The sequence below is a fragment of the Pipra filicauda genome, unplaced genomic scaffold (assembly GCF_003945595.2).
Source record: "Pipra filicauda isolate LSUMZ 115617 unplaced genomic scaffold, ASM394559v2 scaffold54_size4384275_pilon, whole genome shotgun sequence".
NCBI classification, from domain to species: Eukaryota; Metazoa; Chordata; class Aves; order Passeriformes; family Pipridae; genus Pipra; species Pipra filicauda.
Genome location: NW_024104698.1, coordinates 2,541,167 through 2,558,488, shown reverse-complemented (window position 1 = coordinate 2,558,488; position 17,322 = coordinate 2,541,167). Strand labels below are relative to the sequence as shown.

General features: G+C 34.6%; 1 protein-coding gene across 2 annotated transcripts in view; it reads left to right on the top strand.

The window, feature by feature from the left end:
- Nucleotides 1-17,322, top strand: part of LRRIQ1 (leucine rich repeats and IQ motif containing 1) — a 91,101-nt gene that overhangs the window by 28,969 nt on the left and 44,810 nt on the right. For both annotated transcript variants that reach the window (XM_039387264.1, XM_039387265.1), the window contains exons 16-18: nt 3,226-3,702; nt 5,797-5,938; nt 8,340-8,459. In XM_039387264.1, coding sequence (XP_039243198.1) covers nt 3,226-3,702; nt 5,797-5,938; nt 8,340-8,459 — 739 coding nt within the window. The remainder of the gene's footprint in view (nt 1-3,225; nt 3,703-5,796; nt 5,939-8,339; nt 8,460-17,322) is intronic.

Genomic DNA, 17,322 nt, shown 5'->3' with positions numbered 1-17,322 from the left:
TTGCAGCAATTTGCTTTCAGTCATCAGATATGCAGATGTCTGGCTAGTGGAACTGTATAAATACTATATGGATAATACAGTGAAAATGACAGGAATTTCATAAATGGTATTGCAAGGAGAGAAAATGTAAACAATGACCTCTTTCATGTGTTTTTAAGGGTCTTTTGTAGGTTGAACATCAGTAATGATGCTTATAGAGGCTTCCCTGAAGACAAATTAGATTTTACAACACTGTAGCAAAAACACGCTCACATAAATTGTACTATTTGACTATTTCATGTATCATAATTATGAAAATCACAGTAGAGCCACAAAGGGAAAAACATGATATTAGGCAAAGTTTTAACTAGTACACAAACTAGTACACAAAGAGGTAGAATATTGTTTATGATTTAGCTGATAAGGCCAGGAGAAAACTGCTGTTCCTGATTAGAACTGGCTTGTTTTTCCACTGTCTCTCTTGCCTCTGAGAGATTTGTTCTGCTGACTTTTCCAGGCTTATCGCTTCTTTCTGAGAAAAGTATGCTCTTTGAATAACCTGGCAGTCATTGCAGATGTGATTGCAGTAAGAAATTCTATACAAAATGTATCAACTCTATAAGCAAGCTTCTGTAACCACCTTAAACTTCCTAAGTAGCAACACTTTGGCTGATTTAAACTCCTCTGAAAGGCCTATAAGAATGAATAACTTTGTCCTTTTCCATGTCTTTTAACTCAGCCTGTGCATGAATCCTTACGCTTCCTAGATGCTGCCAGTGGGGGTTTACTCCTCTCCACCTCTACTCCTCCCTTCCCAAATGCTGCATGTGAAACTGAGCAGGGTTTGGTCTAAATTAACCAAGACAGTGATGGATACTCTTGGTGGATTGATGTGAGGACTGAAATTGTAACAGTCATTCATAAATGCCTGATTTCAATTTCCAAAGAGATTAAAATCTTATTCTAATGGTTTTATCTTTCCTCAAAGTCCCTGGAAAATGCTAGCACAAATAGAGAGGTATCTGTTTGTAAAAAAAGCTACAGGTAGCTTTCTGCTGTTAACATTTGTTTGTGAAAATAATATCTCAGTCTTTAGGTAGTATCAGGAGAAGCCCAAACACAGTTACCAAGCCACTTCATTGCTCATAATTCTCTGAAATGTCACTTCAGCTTCCTTTATAGTTTCTTGAAACTTAAGGTGATCTGACTGCCCTGAAAGGAAAGCACCGATACAGAGGGCAGCCTAAAAATCCTGCAAAATCATTGTATAGTTGCGAATTGCCGGGAAATGCATCAGCTGGGAGACAGTGCATGCCCACAGCGACAAGACTGTATTTTTCAGCCACTGCTTGGGAAAACTACTCAAAAAGCAGCCTCTGTGAAAAAAAGTAACACATGATCCCTGGTGACAACAAAATTACTCCCTGCTTGAATTTTGAATTCCCATCAACCTCCCTTCCCATTTCTACTTGACATATTCGTAGCCACTTGAAGGGTGAAACAGGTACTTGAGATACCCCTGCGCCTGTCATAGGAGAGGATGCACAAGTATCCTACTCGATTCACTGTTATAGTGGTTTGTTTTTCTTTCTTTCTGTTTCTTTTTTTGAGAATGAACATGGATACTCAGGATATGCTTTTCATGCAAAAGTTTATTTTACCCCAATATATAAAACATTCTGGCATTTTCTGCAACATTTTTATTTTCAAATAAACAACAAAAGAAAAGGGGGAAAAAATGTGGACATGGACTTTTTTTAAAATCTTTTTTTTTTTTTTGTCTTCTCATTGTAGTATTTTTTGTACAAATTTGGTAACGATCTTGTACCAAATTTATCTTTTTAAATACTTCAATGAATTAAAACTATTTAACTAAAATATTTAACTAATGCTATAGGTATTTTCCAGTAAAGAAATTGCTATTCTTAGTATATAGCGTGTTAGATCCTTAAACAAGTATATGCATTGGTTTAAATATTTTTAGGAATTGTCATGTTTATGGAACTAACAGGAGTAGGAGTAATGTTGTGTAATGGACAATCAAATGCACAGCTATTGCACAATGAGTTGTGTGCTTAAGCTATGTGGATTTGGCTTCCAATTTAGCCATTCAGATTTTGTCCTTTAGCACTGAAGTTGCACTAACAGTAAGATCTTGTAAGATCTGATTCACTATGTTCTTAAAAATCTAAAATGTTTTTAGTTGAACTTCGTTAGAGGATATAATCATAATGGTAAAGAGTCTTTTCACAGTAAAACCTTATAAAAGCTTCATCTTTCAAGAATGATGAACAAGAAGGAAAATTCTTTTATTCTAACTATAATTTTAGGACCTGATTTTTTCAGAAGCACAAGAAGATTGATTTTATTTCTACTTTTTCTCTTGAATTGCTGTCCTAGAATTGACTTTGTGCTCCTTGGAAATTAGCAACACATTACAGATCTCTGCATCTATCTATGTTATTGAAGAAAAATGTTTTCATGATTCCGGAAGTACCTGCTACCTAATATGATGGACGCTGTCCACAGGACAAACTGCCATCTGAATCTGTAACAATTAGTTCATATTTACTCTTACTCATCATTTACAGAGTGAAACACAAAGAACTAGTGAGAGCCAGACTTCATAGATTACTGTTGCTTCAGTCTAGCACTTTGCCTTATAGATGTATTGATAAATACATCTATACTTAAAAGTTTCTGTTTTCCTAAATTCTTTCTAGACATTGTGGTTTGTTGGTTTGATTCTAAGTCTGGGTTTGGTTGCTTTAGTTCTTATCAAAATTTTGAAATTACTGTTATTTTTATAGTAGCTTTCATAGTTCCCAGATAAGGGATTAATAAGGCAGCTTCAGGATTTATAGCAAAATTGCCTCAAATCCTCTAAAATTTTTAGTTTCCTATGCCCTTAACCACACAGAAAATAGTGAAATGCATGCCCTAGTGCCTATTTGAAAAGACTTTAAAAAAAAACCCAAACTTTTTTCTTTAAAAAGGCAAAATAAAATAAGAAATCTATGTGAGCATATTTTAAATATGTCCAAAAGAAGACAAATGCTATTAAGATTTATGAGTGTTGAAAATGAGTTTCCAATCAGAATAATTGCTATTCCCTTAAGAATATGGAAACATGGAAGAATATTTGAAAATACAAGGTATTTTAGCAAATAATAGAGGGGATATATTCTTTTTAAAGCATTCTTACAGTCAGAAACACATGTAAAAACATTTTTATCTTTTTTCCAGAATTACCTCTTCTATTGATTCTGCACAGGGAAAATGCTGGTATTTTAATCAGTTGATGAAACTTAGTATTAAACATCGATATGCACATGAATACGGTGAACTAAACGTTACGGATAGAGATGGACCAGAAGCACTTCAAAATCATTTAGAACAAGCATCCACTGGCTGCCTACAGGAAAATAACCTCTTTATCATGGGTGTGACAGAAAATAAACAGGTCTTGTTGGATCCTTCCAAAAGATGGATTACTACTGGCGATACTCAGGCCACATTCATTAACTCCTCCATACCTGTACACCAAAAGGAAAATAAAGAAGATCAGAGAGTGAAGCAGAAGAGTACTGAATCTTGTATTAATTACAGTGGGGAGAGCAAAGACAACAATAACATGTCAGCCCAACTCACATCACAACAATCAGTGATAGTAGCAAGTACTATGAGAAGAAATCTCCAGCTTTTTGAGAATGATACGGAAAGGTAAGACAGATGTCAGATTGCTTTCAAATAGATTATTCAGATAGACAATAGGAGTGAGGATTTCTTATTTAAAACAGAGGCACAGAACTTGTAAGATATATTTAAACTTATTAGACAATAAAGAGTTATATTGAGGTGTTGCACACTAGGCTTCCATATTAACAAGAATCCTTTGTGGTATTCTGTCAGTTGATATATTAGAATATAGATATGTAAGCACTTCAAATAATTTAAAAATACTGTATAATAAGAGAATTTGAAAACTTCCTCTTGGTGTCCTTTAATTTCCTTTTTTTTTGCAATAATGCTGTGACATCAGTTCAAACACACTTGCAGTGTTAAGAATGCAAATGCTGATGTTTTCCAGAAGCTTTGACTACAAACTAGTGTAAAGCTTTTTTGCTATACTCTTCATTAGACATTCAAGATTCATCTGTGTAGACTTTACAGTCAGTACCATTAAGAAGGCAAGAGGTAAAAATTCCTTAAATCTACCATCCTACTCCCTTGACCTTAGGCCTGTCTCCTGCTGTTGTGATGACTGAAGAGCTAGCAGCCTGCCCTGCTTTTGGTACTCCTCCAACATGCCTCAACCTGCTTCTTAAAACTAGAGACAGGGGTGAGAGGCCAATTCAACTTTTTCTGTGCCCCTACGTTTTCTCCCACATGAAATACACTGGCTTATTACCTCTATGGAATGTATTTACTGCTGATTTGTGTGGGTTTGGATGTACAGTCACGGGAAACAGAAGCTGATTTTTTTTTTTGCCCTAAAGGGTCAAGGGTTCAGTTACAATTTCATAAGAATTCAGTTTCAAAAATAGATGTCTTGAGAACACTATGAAAAGCAGTAATGGTGGGTGTGCTTCTTTGTTCTGTTTAGACATGGTAAATAGGCAGTAGTGCTTAGTGGATACTTAAGACACTAATAATTTGTCATAAAATTTATTATTCAGGAAAACCATACAATTCATCATTACCTCTCAGCAAGTTGAAAGCAAGAGTACAGTAGTCTATTGCAGAAGATGAATGCTTAAAAAAATTATTTTTGAAAAGTTAATTTAGTTTTTAGTTAATGTTTTAAATGCATTCTGTGTCTTTTTGGAGACGTCTCTTCAAAACAGAATGCGAACCATTTTTTGTGTTTGTTTTTCTAATTCAGTTAATGCTTCCTACAGATGCAAAGCTTATAAAGAATTCATTTTTGGGGGTTGATAAACTTAATAAACACATTTAGGGCAAAAAATTATGTCTTGACCTCTGAAGTGTGCTGCTTTTTTTTTTTTCTGAATAGTATTTCTCTATTTAAATAGATGCACTGCACAAGGAAAGAAATTATGTAAAGATTGGGGAAAATTTAAACCCACTGTCCAATTGAAATGAGTATTTTGTGGAGAAAAGGATTCCAAGATAGTAAAGATAGTAAAGTCATAATGCAGAGCTGACATTAACCTTTTTCTCCATCAGTATAAATTAATTGAATATATATTTAGAAATCTCAATCACTGAACAAATCTAAATAGTCTGTAATTAGTGCTTGTTAAAAAATGAGCAAATTAGAAAATTTACATGGATAACCACTAGTCAAAAGTCTTAGATTAAAGGGTAAAAGCAGGAAAAAGATGAAATTGCAGCTTTCCATTTTTCCTGTCTGCTCCATTGGAAATATCTGTCTCGTGCAGTTTTCTCTTTAGTGCTTGGTATTTGCTTCTTTGGGTTTTTTTTTGTTGTAGTTGTTGTTTTATTTTTTTTTATACAGGTGGTGGGAGTAAACGCACTCTTCCAAGAATTTATTCAGTCGTTGTTAAACCAGTTCTACTCCTAATTCTTCCTTGGAGGACTCTTCCTTTACCATGATTATAAATGGAACAGAGCCCAGCAGAGATTAGTCTTTAGATAATTGGATTTCAGAAGTTATAGAATGTGAATATTCTTCTGAACATATATGTCACGTATGGGTTGTAATTTCATGTTTAATGGCAGAACTTTTCATTTGTCGCAAAGCACAGTGCTATGTTTTACGGTTGTAGTTTGGCAGATATGATAATCCAGTTGTACTGGCTGTGTCATTCATAAAGGTATTTATTTTTCTAGGAGACTACATATGGCAGCGTCAGTGATCCAGTCCCTTTGGCGGCAGTACCATGCTCGGAATAAAAATGACTGCAACAAAACAGAGAATCATCAGTATACAGAAGCATTGAGACAGAAGCATGAAGCTGCCACAGTAATCCAGGTTAGTTTATGGTACTCTCTTTACTTGTTTTGCAAATTAAATAAGAAAAAAAATCTTACTCATTTTCTGTACTTGTACTTCCGTCTGGTTTTGCTTATGAATTTATTAATAATTTAATAATTAAACATTTTTGTTTTATTTATTCAACATAAGCTTGATGTTTCTAAAAGAGAGACTTCTTTATGAAAAGTTTCATAGAAACATAAAAATATTTTCCCTATTTTCACCAAATATTTCCCTGACTTATTTTTGCTTGATTTAATTCTAATATTATGCCTAAGAGATACTGTGCCCATGTTCTTACTGAGGTATATCTGTGCTATTAAAGTGACAGATGCTGCGCAAGTAATATACCGTGTCTGATATGACTAACTACTCTTCCTGTCTCTTCTATCCTACCTATCGATCTCTTTCCTTCTCTCCCCATCTCCAAAAACCAGGATTGCTTCACCTATATTCCTCTTGGGAACAGACCGTGGCCTAGGCTATGGTAGATACTGAGCTGATAACAGTTAAATAGCATGGATTACCATTTGCAAGAGTTGAAGTCCATACCTTGATTCTGTCTGGTTTGCTAACCAGACATAGTATTAGCCTGCCACATTTCCAGAGTTAATGGGTTTTTTTCTACATTTTGAAAGAAATTGACCCTGTGTTGGTTTCATATTTCAAGTTAACTTAGAAACATTCTGTATTGTAAGTCTTATATAAAAATGTCAGAAGTGACAGTGAATTAGGAGCAAATGTTTGTTACTGGAGTATATTGTGTAGCTAGTGTATTAACAATTGATCTCAATAAGTTTATTTAATCCTTTTTTGAACTTATATATTTGACCTCTACTACATATTAAATTGATGAGTTTCACAGATTTATATGGTGATTAATATGTGCTTCTTTTCATTTGTTTCAAACATGACGATTTCCAAAGTGAATATGAAAATAAAGTCCTTCATTATTTATCTTCTCTGTGTGTTACAGATTTTTAGGTCTCTCTTATATCCATCCTTACATACACTTTTTGGAAATAAAATTTTAATCTGTTTAGTCTCTTTTCACATTACTCTGTAATTCTTTCTCTTTTTGTCCGTGTTTGAACCTTTTCCACAATCTGTTAAAATCTTTTTTTAAAGAAGCAACTAGAACTTAATTCCATAGGCAGATATATAATGAATTAGTACAGTAAGACAGTTTTTCTCTTGTTTCTTAGAAGCTACTAACATGCAATTTTTCTTTTTGATCATGACTGAGCACTGACCTGATGCTTTCATAGATTTGTGTTTATCCTTCTGTAGATCTACAGTTTATCCTTCTGCATATGTCATTAGGATTGCTTTTCTCCTTTGTATTTGTAAAAACTAATTGTGTGTGTTGAATGAAATATATTTGTCATTTGATCACTCAGTAATATCAGGGTATTTTGTCAGGATGCTTATGCAGATCTGTAGGAAAATAAGAATGAAATTATAAGAAAGCAGTTCTAATACATTTAATAATTTTATAATAACCAGGAAATATGTGTGTAAAAAATGGTAAAATTTTCATTAATTTTCTAAAAATTAATGAGCTAAATGTTAAACCAGAATATGAGATTTACCCTTCTTATTTTAGTGCCTTCATTGCAAAGCCATTAAAGGTGGACAACACCACTTCTTTCATGACGGTGAAAATTTTTTACATGGTGTTTTAAATGTGTAGGGCATCTTGAATTCTAGTGATGTCAAACACTGATTTTGGAGAAAATTGCTGTCTTGCATTTAGTTTTTTTACCTCCATCCATGTAATTGTGATCTCTGAAGTGTTTTTCCTGGATCTGATTCTATGCTTGGCATGTGTTCCTAACAACCTTCCTCATTTTCTATCACTTTAATTCCTAATGTATTCCTTTTTATTTGAGATGATTGTGCTTACTGGTAATATTTTTTTAAAATAAAGAGCTTAGACAGTTAAGAAAGAGTAACTGACCTAGGTCAATTGCATGAGATGTCTCCAAGAATTGCTACTTGTAAACTGTAAGACATTTAGTACAACTGTATTTTTATTCTCAGTAATTTGAAAGTTGACACTCAGGTTTTTCTTATGTAGCCTTTCCTTTCAGTTTATAATAGTCCCTGAAGGAATTGTCAAATAATTAATTAGTTGACCCAGGTTTGTAGTTGAGGGAGTTGCAGGATTCCTTTCTGCTTACTTGTGGAGAGCCTCTTGAGTACTCTAAGCTTTAGACATATGCTGGCATTTAATTTGTCTTGTAGTTTTACATGTCACATAAAGTTCAAAAAACAGATCATTGAGCTATTAAACAAAGGCTCAAGATGTTTTATCTTCCTAATGGGATAACACAGAGAATCTGGATTTGGGTTTGATCTATGGCTTTGTGTAACATGCTTTAAATTTTTTGTTTAGGCATTTTGGAAGGGTTTTCTTTTGCGAAAGAAACTGGCCAGTGCTCTTGCAGCTGTTAAAAGTGATGAAGTGGAGGATGAATATGAAGAAATAAATGTGGATGCTTTCACCTTTCCTGAAGTAAGCACTGTCATTAGGATAAAATGTTCATTATTCTTCTTAAGGAATCATGTAGATGTTGGAAATAAAAAAAAATTGAAAGGACTACCAAAGCTAGAATTAACATGTTGGATGTCCAGAAATAAAGAAGCATTTATACATATATAGCTGATTTAAATATATTTGTCATGGATTAATTGATTCCTGCTCTTTGAGATGCTCTGATAGTTACTGTGCTATTAATGTCAGACCCACCATAGAATCCCATCTATTTCTACAGTTAAATGCAATCAAATGAAGAGAAGTACAGTTAAATCAGAAAAAAACCCAAACCTCACAATTAGAAGTTCTGTAATGCTCAAAATCCAGACATTATTACTAATAATTTTGGCAAGTTATATAGCATTAATAATGTTCTTTCAGTTTCAAAAGGATTGAAATTGGATCAGACATTTCCATTCTAAGGAATAAAAGCAGGCTCCAAAGGAATTTGGGGAGTACTGTCACTTTCAAAGTTGCATTTAGCTATACTTAAGTAAAAAATAAAAATGTCTACAGGATCAATATCGTCATTCAGTAAACAAGGAAAAGAAATTTTAAAGGAACTTTATCTTCTATAGCCTCAAAAGACAGTCCACATAGGAAGTTCTAGACCCAGTATTCATAGTAAATAGTAAGGCAGCTGTTGATGACTTACCTATATATTTGACTGGAGCACTTTTTTTCTCTAATTGGTCACATTTGTTGCTGACTTTTTTTTTAAAATGCTTTCAGGTAAAGCAAAGAAAACTGACAGCAGTGTGGCCATTTGAGACCTAAAAGGATATTTTTTTTCTTGTCTCTGAATGTGCTTATTCAGCTGCTGTGTCTTTGCAAAAGCCGTTTGTCAATATTCCACTTTAATTTTGCAAGGGAGATTGATGCGATAGCCCTACTACTGCCTGTACTGACAGGACTAGGTCCTATTTATAATTATGTTTGTATTGATCATATCAAGTTATGAAATCAAAGATGTTGTTGGTTGGTGCAATGCAGTTTACAGTTGATCAGTCTTTGGTCATCTGAGTATCAGCCTTCTTTTGCCAACCCCTCCCTGTACAAAATAGCTGAACTTTGAATGAAATTGTTACCAATGACTTGATGACTTAGGGTAATTTCAATTTTTTCCCCCTTTCAGCAACTATTTTAAGATACATTTTCAGAATTATTGCCTTATTTAAGATCATGCAAAATGGTTGAGGCAGGACTCCCAAGAATCAGACAGGAAATGTGTGTGTGTAAACATAGAGACCTGGCTTAAATTTTAGGATTTTTTTCATTTTAATTTGAAATATATATACAAAACAGTTTCATTAGTTGATGTTCTCTGATCCCTGGCTTCTTTCTAAAATAATAAAAAGCAGAACAATGAAGGTTTTATTACTTCACACAGGAAGGAAGTATCTGTTCATATATTTAAAAAGGAAAATATCCTGTTTTGAATTATTCAACCAGTAGGCCAGAGTCTTACACACTGTGTTTTAGTTGAGCCATTCTTGTTTCACTCCGTTTGGCCCAAATAATCCTGTCATGGTTTTTTGGTTGGTTGGGTTTTTTTTAATTGCTAAACTGAAAACTACATAGACAATTCTGTTCCGTCTGTCAGCCAGACAGTCGCATTTGGGCAGGTGCTCATGAGGCCAGGGACAAAAGGAAGGGGTGGAGAAGGCAAAAAAAAGAAGCCCAGCTGACTTCAGAGAGATTTGTACTGTATCACCCCCTGATGTTGCCACATATTTTTTCTTTTCTTTTTTTCCCCCCAAATTGTTATTGAGTTTATTAGGTAAGGAATAAAACATGGGTTTAGGGAGAAATTCTCAGGAAGTGTTTAGGATCAGATGATGACAGGTGAACCATGAACTGACATTTTAATTTGCACGGCATGCCCAAAGGCTGAACTAGGGACTGAGGTCAAATGAGTTACTCAAGCCCTTAGCTTCTTGTGATGAAAAATATCATCTGTTTTCTACAGAGCGGTGTATGTGATAAATTTACAATGTATGCATCTGTGAAGAATATCCTTTGTTCAGTGAGCAAACATTTAAGATTGATGACTGTAACTAGAATTATACCCTGTAATATTTGTCATATTTTTTCTTTTTGTTTTCTTTTTTTTTTTTCAAGTGTATATCTTGTCTGTGCTGAAGATTTTGATTGTGAGGAACGTGTGGTTTAACTGTGATGGGCATACACTCTGCTCTGACTGCTCAGACTAGCTAGTCAGTACTAGGTTACCTGTTTCCATGTGTGTTTAGCTGTTTTGTTCTTTGCAGTTGGGTGATACCAGATCACATGGACTTTCTACTTCTACAGAGACAAGCCACAGAAACTTGGAACAGTCAATACTTCCTATTCCTTCCTTTCTGGCCTCAATGTTTTACGGCAAAGTGCTGAAGCAGAGCCAAATAATGACACATGATATCAGTGGCTATCTGTTGTGTCTCAAACAACTGTGTAGGGAGGAGTACATATTGCTGGGCTAAGAGATCCCATATGCTAGGGTGTGAAGGAAGAGAAAAATATTTGGACACCATTTTGCACTGCAGATTTCACTGTTGTATAGGGTGAGTGAAATGAGAGAGAAGGCCAGAAAAACCTTTCCTTATTGCGAATTGATACAAATATATTAAATCTTGTCCAAAAGTTTTTCTAATAGTTCACTATTTTGTGTTTGGGTTTTTCTTATTCTGTTATGTAGATTTCAGTCATAATGATTTTATTCAGTATTACCTAGCATTCTACAAAGTCACTAGTCTGCAAGCACCTTTTTAAACCGTTTGCAAATATCACAGTGCAATAAGTCATTTGGCATTAGTCTTAATTAAGTAACTGTTTAATATCTTCATTATAAACTTAGTGTACCCAGTGCTTAATGGAAGGTGAGGCTATGAAACAGCATGGGGAAAACCCTAGTCATTGCCAAAGACCTTCACTTTAATTCATTTATGCCTATTGAGCAATGGTATATTTTTAGTACAAGTTTGACACCATATCTCATGAAAAATGGATTGCGTGTGATTGGGCTAGAGGAATTAGCTTTAACTTGCTCACAATAGCATGAATATTAATAGTTTCACCTGAAAAATTCCTGATACCTTCTTGTATTCATATGAACTCCCATACATTGCCAAAGATGCAATTGATGACAGTTTTGTGTCTGGTTTATTGTGCAATTTCAAACAGTTTATCTCAGATGAGATGAAAGATCTGGCCGACAGATGTCTCAGAAAGTATGAGCCTGGTATTTAGTGATATTTTCATGTCTTTCATGTGGATTTTGGAGAATTCCAGCCTATATGCTCCAGAAGGCTGATTTTAAGGCAACCTTTCATCAGCAGTCCATCCATGTAGCAAACAATCTACAAGGCAGAGCTCACTTTACCTCTGGTGGACAAAATGTGACAACACATTTGCTTGACATAGCTCTTATTTTCTGTACCATCTAAATATCAGCACTGTTATTTTCTTGATGTGGATATGTTGTGAGCCGAATTCAAAACGGCTGAACTTGCCAATGTGTCAGAAAACTGAATAAATAGAATATGATGAGTATTGAGGCAGTTCTTTACCTTGAGCAGTGATCACTGAATAAATTACTGTTTTCCTACACTGAGTAAGCATATGGACACATCCTATTCTCATCAAGAGAGGTATCAATATTGATGATTATGTGGCACAGAAAGTAAGTACTCTATTTTTCAAACTTTCATTTTTTAATTTAATTTAAATGTCTAGTCATACTTTTTAAAAAAGAAAGTCACTTTGTAAGTTGCAACCAAGCTAAAAAGAAATCAATCACTCCTTTTTTCATCAAAGGCAATAACTCTGTTGCCCTGAGATCAAGTGTTGTTCTCCTTCTAAGCTTGATTATGTAGATTTTTAAAATTCCAGTCTTCTTGACAGCTTTTGAAATTATTCATCAGGAGTTTCCTTCACATTTTTTTCGCATATCCACACTCAGACACATAGTCATTTCTAATTTTTTACTTGCCTTTCACAACATCTAGGTAGCATTTTTCTTTTCCTTTTTTCTCATTTTTTTCTTTTTTGAGGGGTGGAAAGAATGAAAACTACCTCTTATGTGCTAACTCTTCAAAAGTAAACAGCAATTAGAACAACAATTTCCTCACATCTCCCATCTTTAGTATTCTTATCACATATCCCAACTAGAGCCATACGATGTGTTCTGTCTTCTTTTCTGATAATCCTTCAGAATGTGGTTTGTCTCAGGGTGTGAGCTTGTGACTGTGAGCTTGTGACAGTAATTGCTGTTGCTAGTGCCAGGAAATAAGTGTAGCATATGGATTAGAAGGTCCTCATAATGTTTATTTCTTGTATCTTGACACTCTTATGTATGTCTAGCTCTTGTAATTGCTTATAAATGTCAGATCAGGATCCAGTTTTTCTGTATTGCATGCTGCAAAGAATATGATCCTTTTTCCATCAAATTGCATATAAAGTTACAATGTTGTAGAAAAGCAAAAAAGTGTCTGATAAAAATTTCCTTAGATACATTCTGTTCTTTAAAAAGGAGGGAAAAAACTCTATATTACTCCTAAGTAATATATTGAACGATCAATCTTTTTTCCATGAGTGTTTATAAATGATCTCTTGATATGTTCCTGTTTCTTCAGCTGCTGTGTTAGTGAATTGCATGCTGTTCTCAGTCTGCGGCATCAGCAGACTCATAAACCTTCTACCTCCTTCAGTAGTGCTGCTTATCTTACATGCTGAAATCTTGTTTTCTAGTTATCTGATAGATATTCTGGTCTTGAGAGTATGTTGTTGCAGTCAGTAGCTGATAAAATAAACACAAACACAGCTACTAGAAGTTGTGACTGTCACTAACACTCCAGCCTCACAGTACTTTGTGCTTTGATTGCTTTCTGGCCTTCCACCATGAGATCTGAATTCTTCATACCACCTGAAATGCTGTTAATTTTTAAACAGAACCTGTCTTCACAGCTTGTCTCTGTTCAGTTCTTGGTTCAATAGTCAGATTCAAACAAATACTTCCCAAAGGAAAGCCCACTACATATATAATTTGGAACCTATATGTAACCAGTGGTATATTATTTTTCTAAATTACATTTAGCTTCTATGACATATCAAAGTGTAGTGATGTCATTAATTATACTTCCTAGTCTTATTTCTCTAAATACAAAGTCAAGCCTCGGAACTGAATAAACAGGCCAAGCAATGGAAAAATGTATCGAAGTGCAAAAAGCTTTAGTTCTTTGAAGTTTTAGACCCATTATAGTTGCCTGAAAGGAAAACTGTTTTAAGCCAAAGGCATCATTGTAAGTGGAAGCAATAATACAGGCATCAGTTCTTCTCAGTAAGTACATCTGCATCTGGAATCTCTTGAAAGCTGAGCTAAGGACCTCAAATCACTGAATTTATCTCCCCTAAGTTCTTTAATTTTTGTGTAATGTTGAAATTGATGTTTTAATATAGGTATAGATTGTGTTTAAAGTATCTAGTTAAATGTCTGGTAATTAGCATGTCCACATACACTGATTTCCATTAAAAGAGATCTTTAGTAACCCATATTTACAAATTTCAGGAGCTATCCTAAGTGATTTGTCTGTGCTTTGTGAGAAGAGGCCATTGATGCAGTGAATATTGTAATTGAGTTAAATTGCAGTACTTAAAGGAGGAACTGAAGAAGAACATGACATGTCAGCTTCTGTTCTCCTCTGCTCTTAAATCTATGCATGTCTCATTACCTGGAGCTTGAAATCCTCTTAGTTTAGAACATAGCAGTTGTTATCCAATTGGAGCACAGCTTGCCTCCCCTGAACAGAGGTCCAAGGGAAGAGATAGGATGCATCCAAGGGGATTCAACAAGCTGCCTGATGTCATTTTGAGGTCACTCTTTATCATCTTTGAAAGAACATAACTGGCGGATGTTACTGGTGACTGGAAAAGGGTAGACATCACACCCATCTTCAGGAAAGTCAAGAAGAAAGATCCAGGGAACTACATGCCAATCAACATTATCTCACTTCCTGGGAAAGTTTGGAGCAAATACATTCAGAAACCAGTTCTAAACCTATGAAAGATGATGACTGGGAAAAACTAGCATGGGTTTACCAAGGACTAGTCAACTTCATTGTCTTCTGTCAAAAGGTAACTGGCAGTATGAATAAGGGTAGTGCAGTGCATATTGCATTGCCCTTAGCAAGACCATTGACTGTCTCCCACAGCTTTATTCTCAAAATTTTTTGAGGTGTGAGTTGAACAAGTAGACAGTAAAAGTCACTATCAAATTAGCTGCGCTGCCAGGCTCAAGTAGTGTGTTCTTTGGTGCCAAGTCCAACTTGTGGACAGTAATTATTAGAGCCCATCATGGATGGTAGGGGGCCCAAAATAGTTAAAATTTTAATTACCAACCTGGAACAGAATGCAATCTCAGCAATTGTGCAGATGGTAGCAAATTGAGGGCAGTGACTGGAGGATCAGGATGTTCTCTAGAGCAGCCTGCACAGGCTAGATAAACAGGTTGACCAGAGCCTCATGATGTTTAACAAGAGCAAGTCCAAAGTCCAATATATATGGGCAATACTGTTGGCTAGGGGCTGACTATCTAGGAAGCAGTCCCACAGCAAAGGATATAGGGTCATAATGGACTTTCTTTGCCATGCACCATGCAATTCTTCAGTTCTTAACAGTGGAAACAAAGAATGGTAAAAAAAAAACAAAAACAAAAACAAAAATCTTCTGTGCTGTAACACACTCTTAATTTAGCGAAAAACTATATGACTTTATGTCTAGTTTGTCCTTGAACAGAGTGGGCTAAGGAATCCTAAATGCTAAATATTGTTAAAACCATCTCCTAGTACTCAGTCTAGTAATTTTTTTGCATGAAAGATACTTATTAATTTTTTTATATGGAAATAGGAGTAGTTGCTGATCATTTCACAAATCTGAGTTTACACCAGGAAAACATTGCAAAGAATCAGCTCCTGAAGCTCTAGAATTTCCCAGAGAGTAGCATTGCAGGTCCCAAAAGACTAAAGTTGTTGAGACTACAGTTATGAATCAACAAATTTCAACTTGCAGATTCATTTGTACATAATTTATTTCAAACAGAAGAGACAGTGCTAGGGACATATAAGGATGACAATATAAGTGAAGCTGAGAGATTATTGAGACATACCTTCTTTAGAATTAAGCATATTGTAGTGTAATTAGAGATTTTTTAACATAAGTTTCAAAAAAATATATGCTTATAACTTAGTCTTTCTTTGCTCTTTGTCTTCCAAATACTTTTTTGTTCTTGTTTCTGAAATAGGGACTTTTAAGCAAAAAGAAAAAGTTGTCTTGAAATTGAATAAAATCTCTCATGTGACCTGAACTTTGAAACATGTTAAAGGTTAAATGACTATAAACTTGGGACTAGTCTATTTTTTATTACCATGTGCTTCGGCTTGATTTCCCTTCTTTTGACAAAACTGCAAGCTGAAGTACAGCTTTCTTTTCTATGGTGTTTTTAGTATTCATTATCAAAACTTGATAGAACATTTTGGGTTGTGTTCCTTTGAAATTGTATATTTTTTGAATACATGGTATTTAAGGGGTAGGGATGAGTGGTTCCTTGGCTGTTTGTCTTTCTAAGTTTTTAATTCATTTCCCCGTGAAAGTTTTCTTTTGTTTGTTTTCACAGAAGTAAAAAAATCTGGAAAAAGGCTTACAGGGACATGGCAGCTAAAATTTGTGTCATGTGGCAGAGTCAGAGAGGGGAAGTCCTGAAGATTCTTGTCATTTTAATGGGGAAAGACCATATCTGGAGTCTTAGACCTATTCTGAGGGGTGGCCTGAAGGTTCCAGGAGCTTGATGTTTATTTAGGTGGTTGGGCACATATATCTCAGAAGATTTTTGAAGCATAAGTTTCTGATGCTTACTTGAACTATGTCTAACCTTTGTGGTTGAGGTTACCATTTACACATCTCTATTTTTTTATTCCTATATTCAAACCAAGGACACAGAACTTCCTTTGAACGCTGTCAGGCTTAAGATAAAAATGGATTTTTGGAAAAGTTTAGGTCATGTAGATTATGAATGACTGACATGAAGTACAAAAAGATTCAGACTTTTGGAGAGTTATGTATGTAAACATTCAGCCTTTTATTTGAACAAAACCTTTTATGGTCCTTGAAATTTTCATTGTTCATTTACTTTTCCAAAACAAATTCTTTCCATAATTTTATTCATATTTATTATATATTTTAATAAATCACGTAGATCCGTATATTAAATATAAATACATATAGTCATTAGAATTTGAGAGAACGTCTAGTTTTCTAAGCTTAATAAAAAGTTAGGAAAAATGACATTTGGAGAAGACATTCCCCAATAAAATTTTCTTGAGTGTTTTTATTAACAGAATGTTGGGATTTTTTCCAGTAATCATCAATATATCCTTCTTATAAATGGACAACTACACAACTATACTTGTCCTCTAATTTTCCTACAAGAATGTACTTTAATAATTAACCAGCTTTTGTAAGTCTATAACATCTCTTGGGGTCAATTAATCACTGCAATGTTTCACTGGAATTCGTATGATACTGACTACTTTTTTTGGCTTGAAACTTTGTTTGGTTTTAGCAGTCATAAGAATGCAGCTGTACCCAGCTTTCTTTTCTAATATATATATATTGTCTTATGTAAAGACAGGGCAGAAAGAGAAGCATTGCCAAAGGTTAAAATAACCTTTATTAGGGTGCTAACCTATTTATCTTCAACGCATAAAATATGTGAAAAAGAGTGAAAGAGAAACTCAGAGTAAAGGACTGTTTTTCCTACTGCTTGCAGTTCAGAGGTATATTTTCTGTAAAA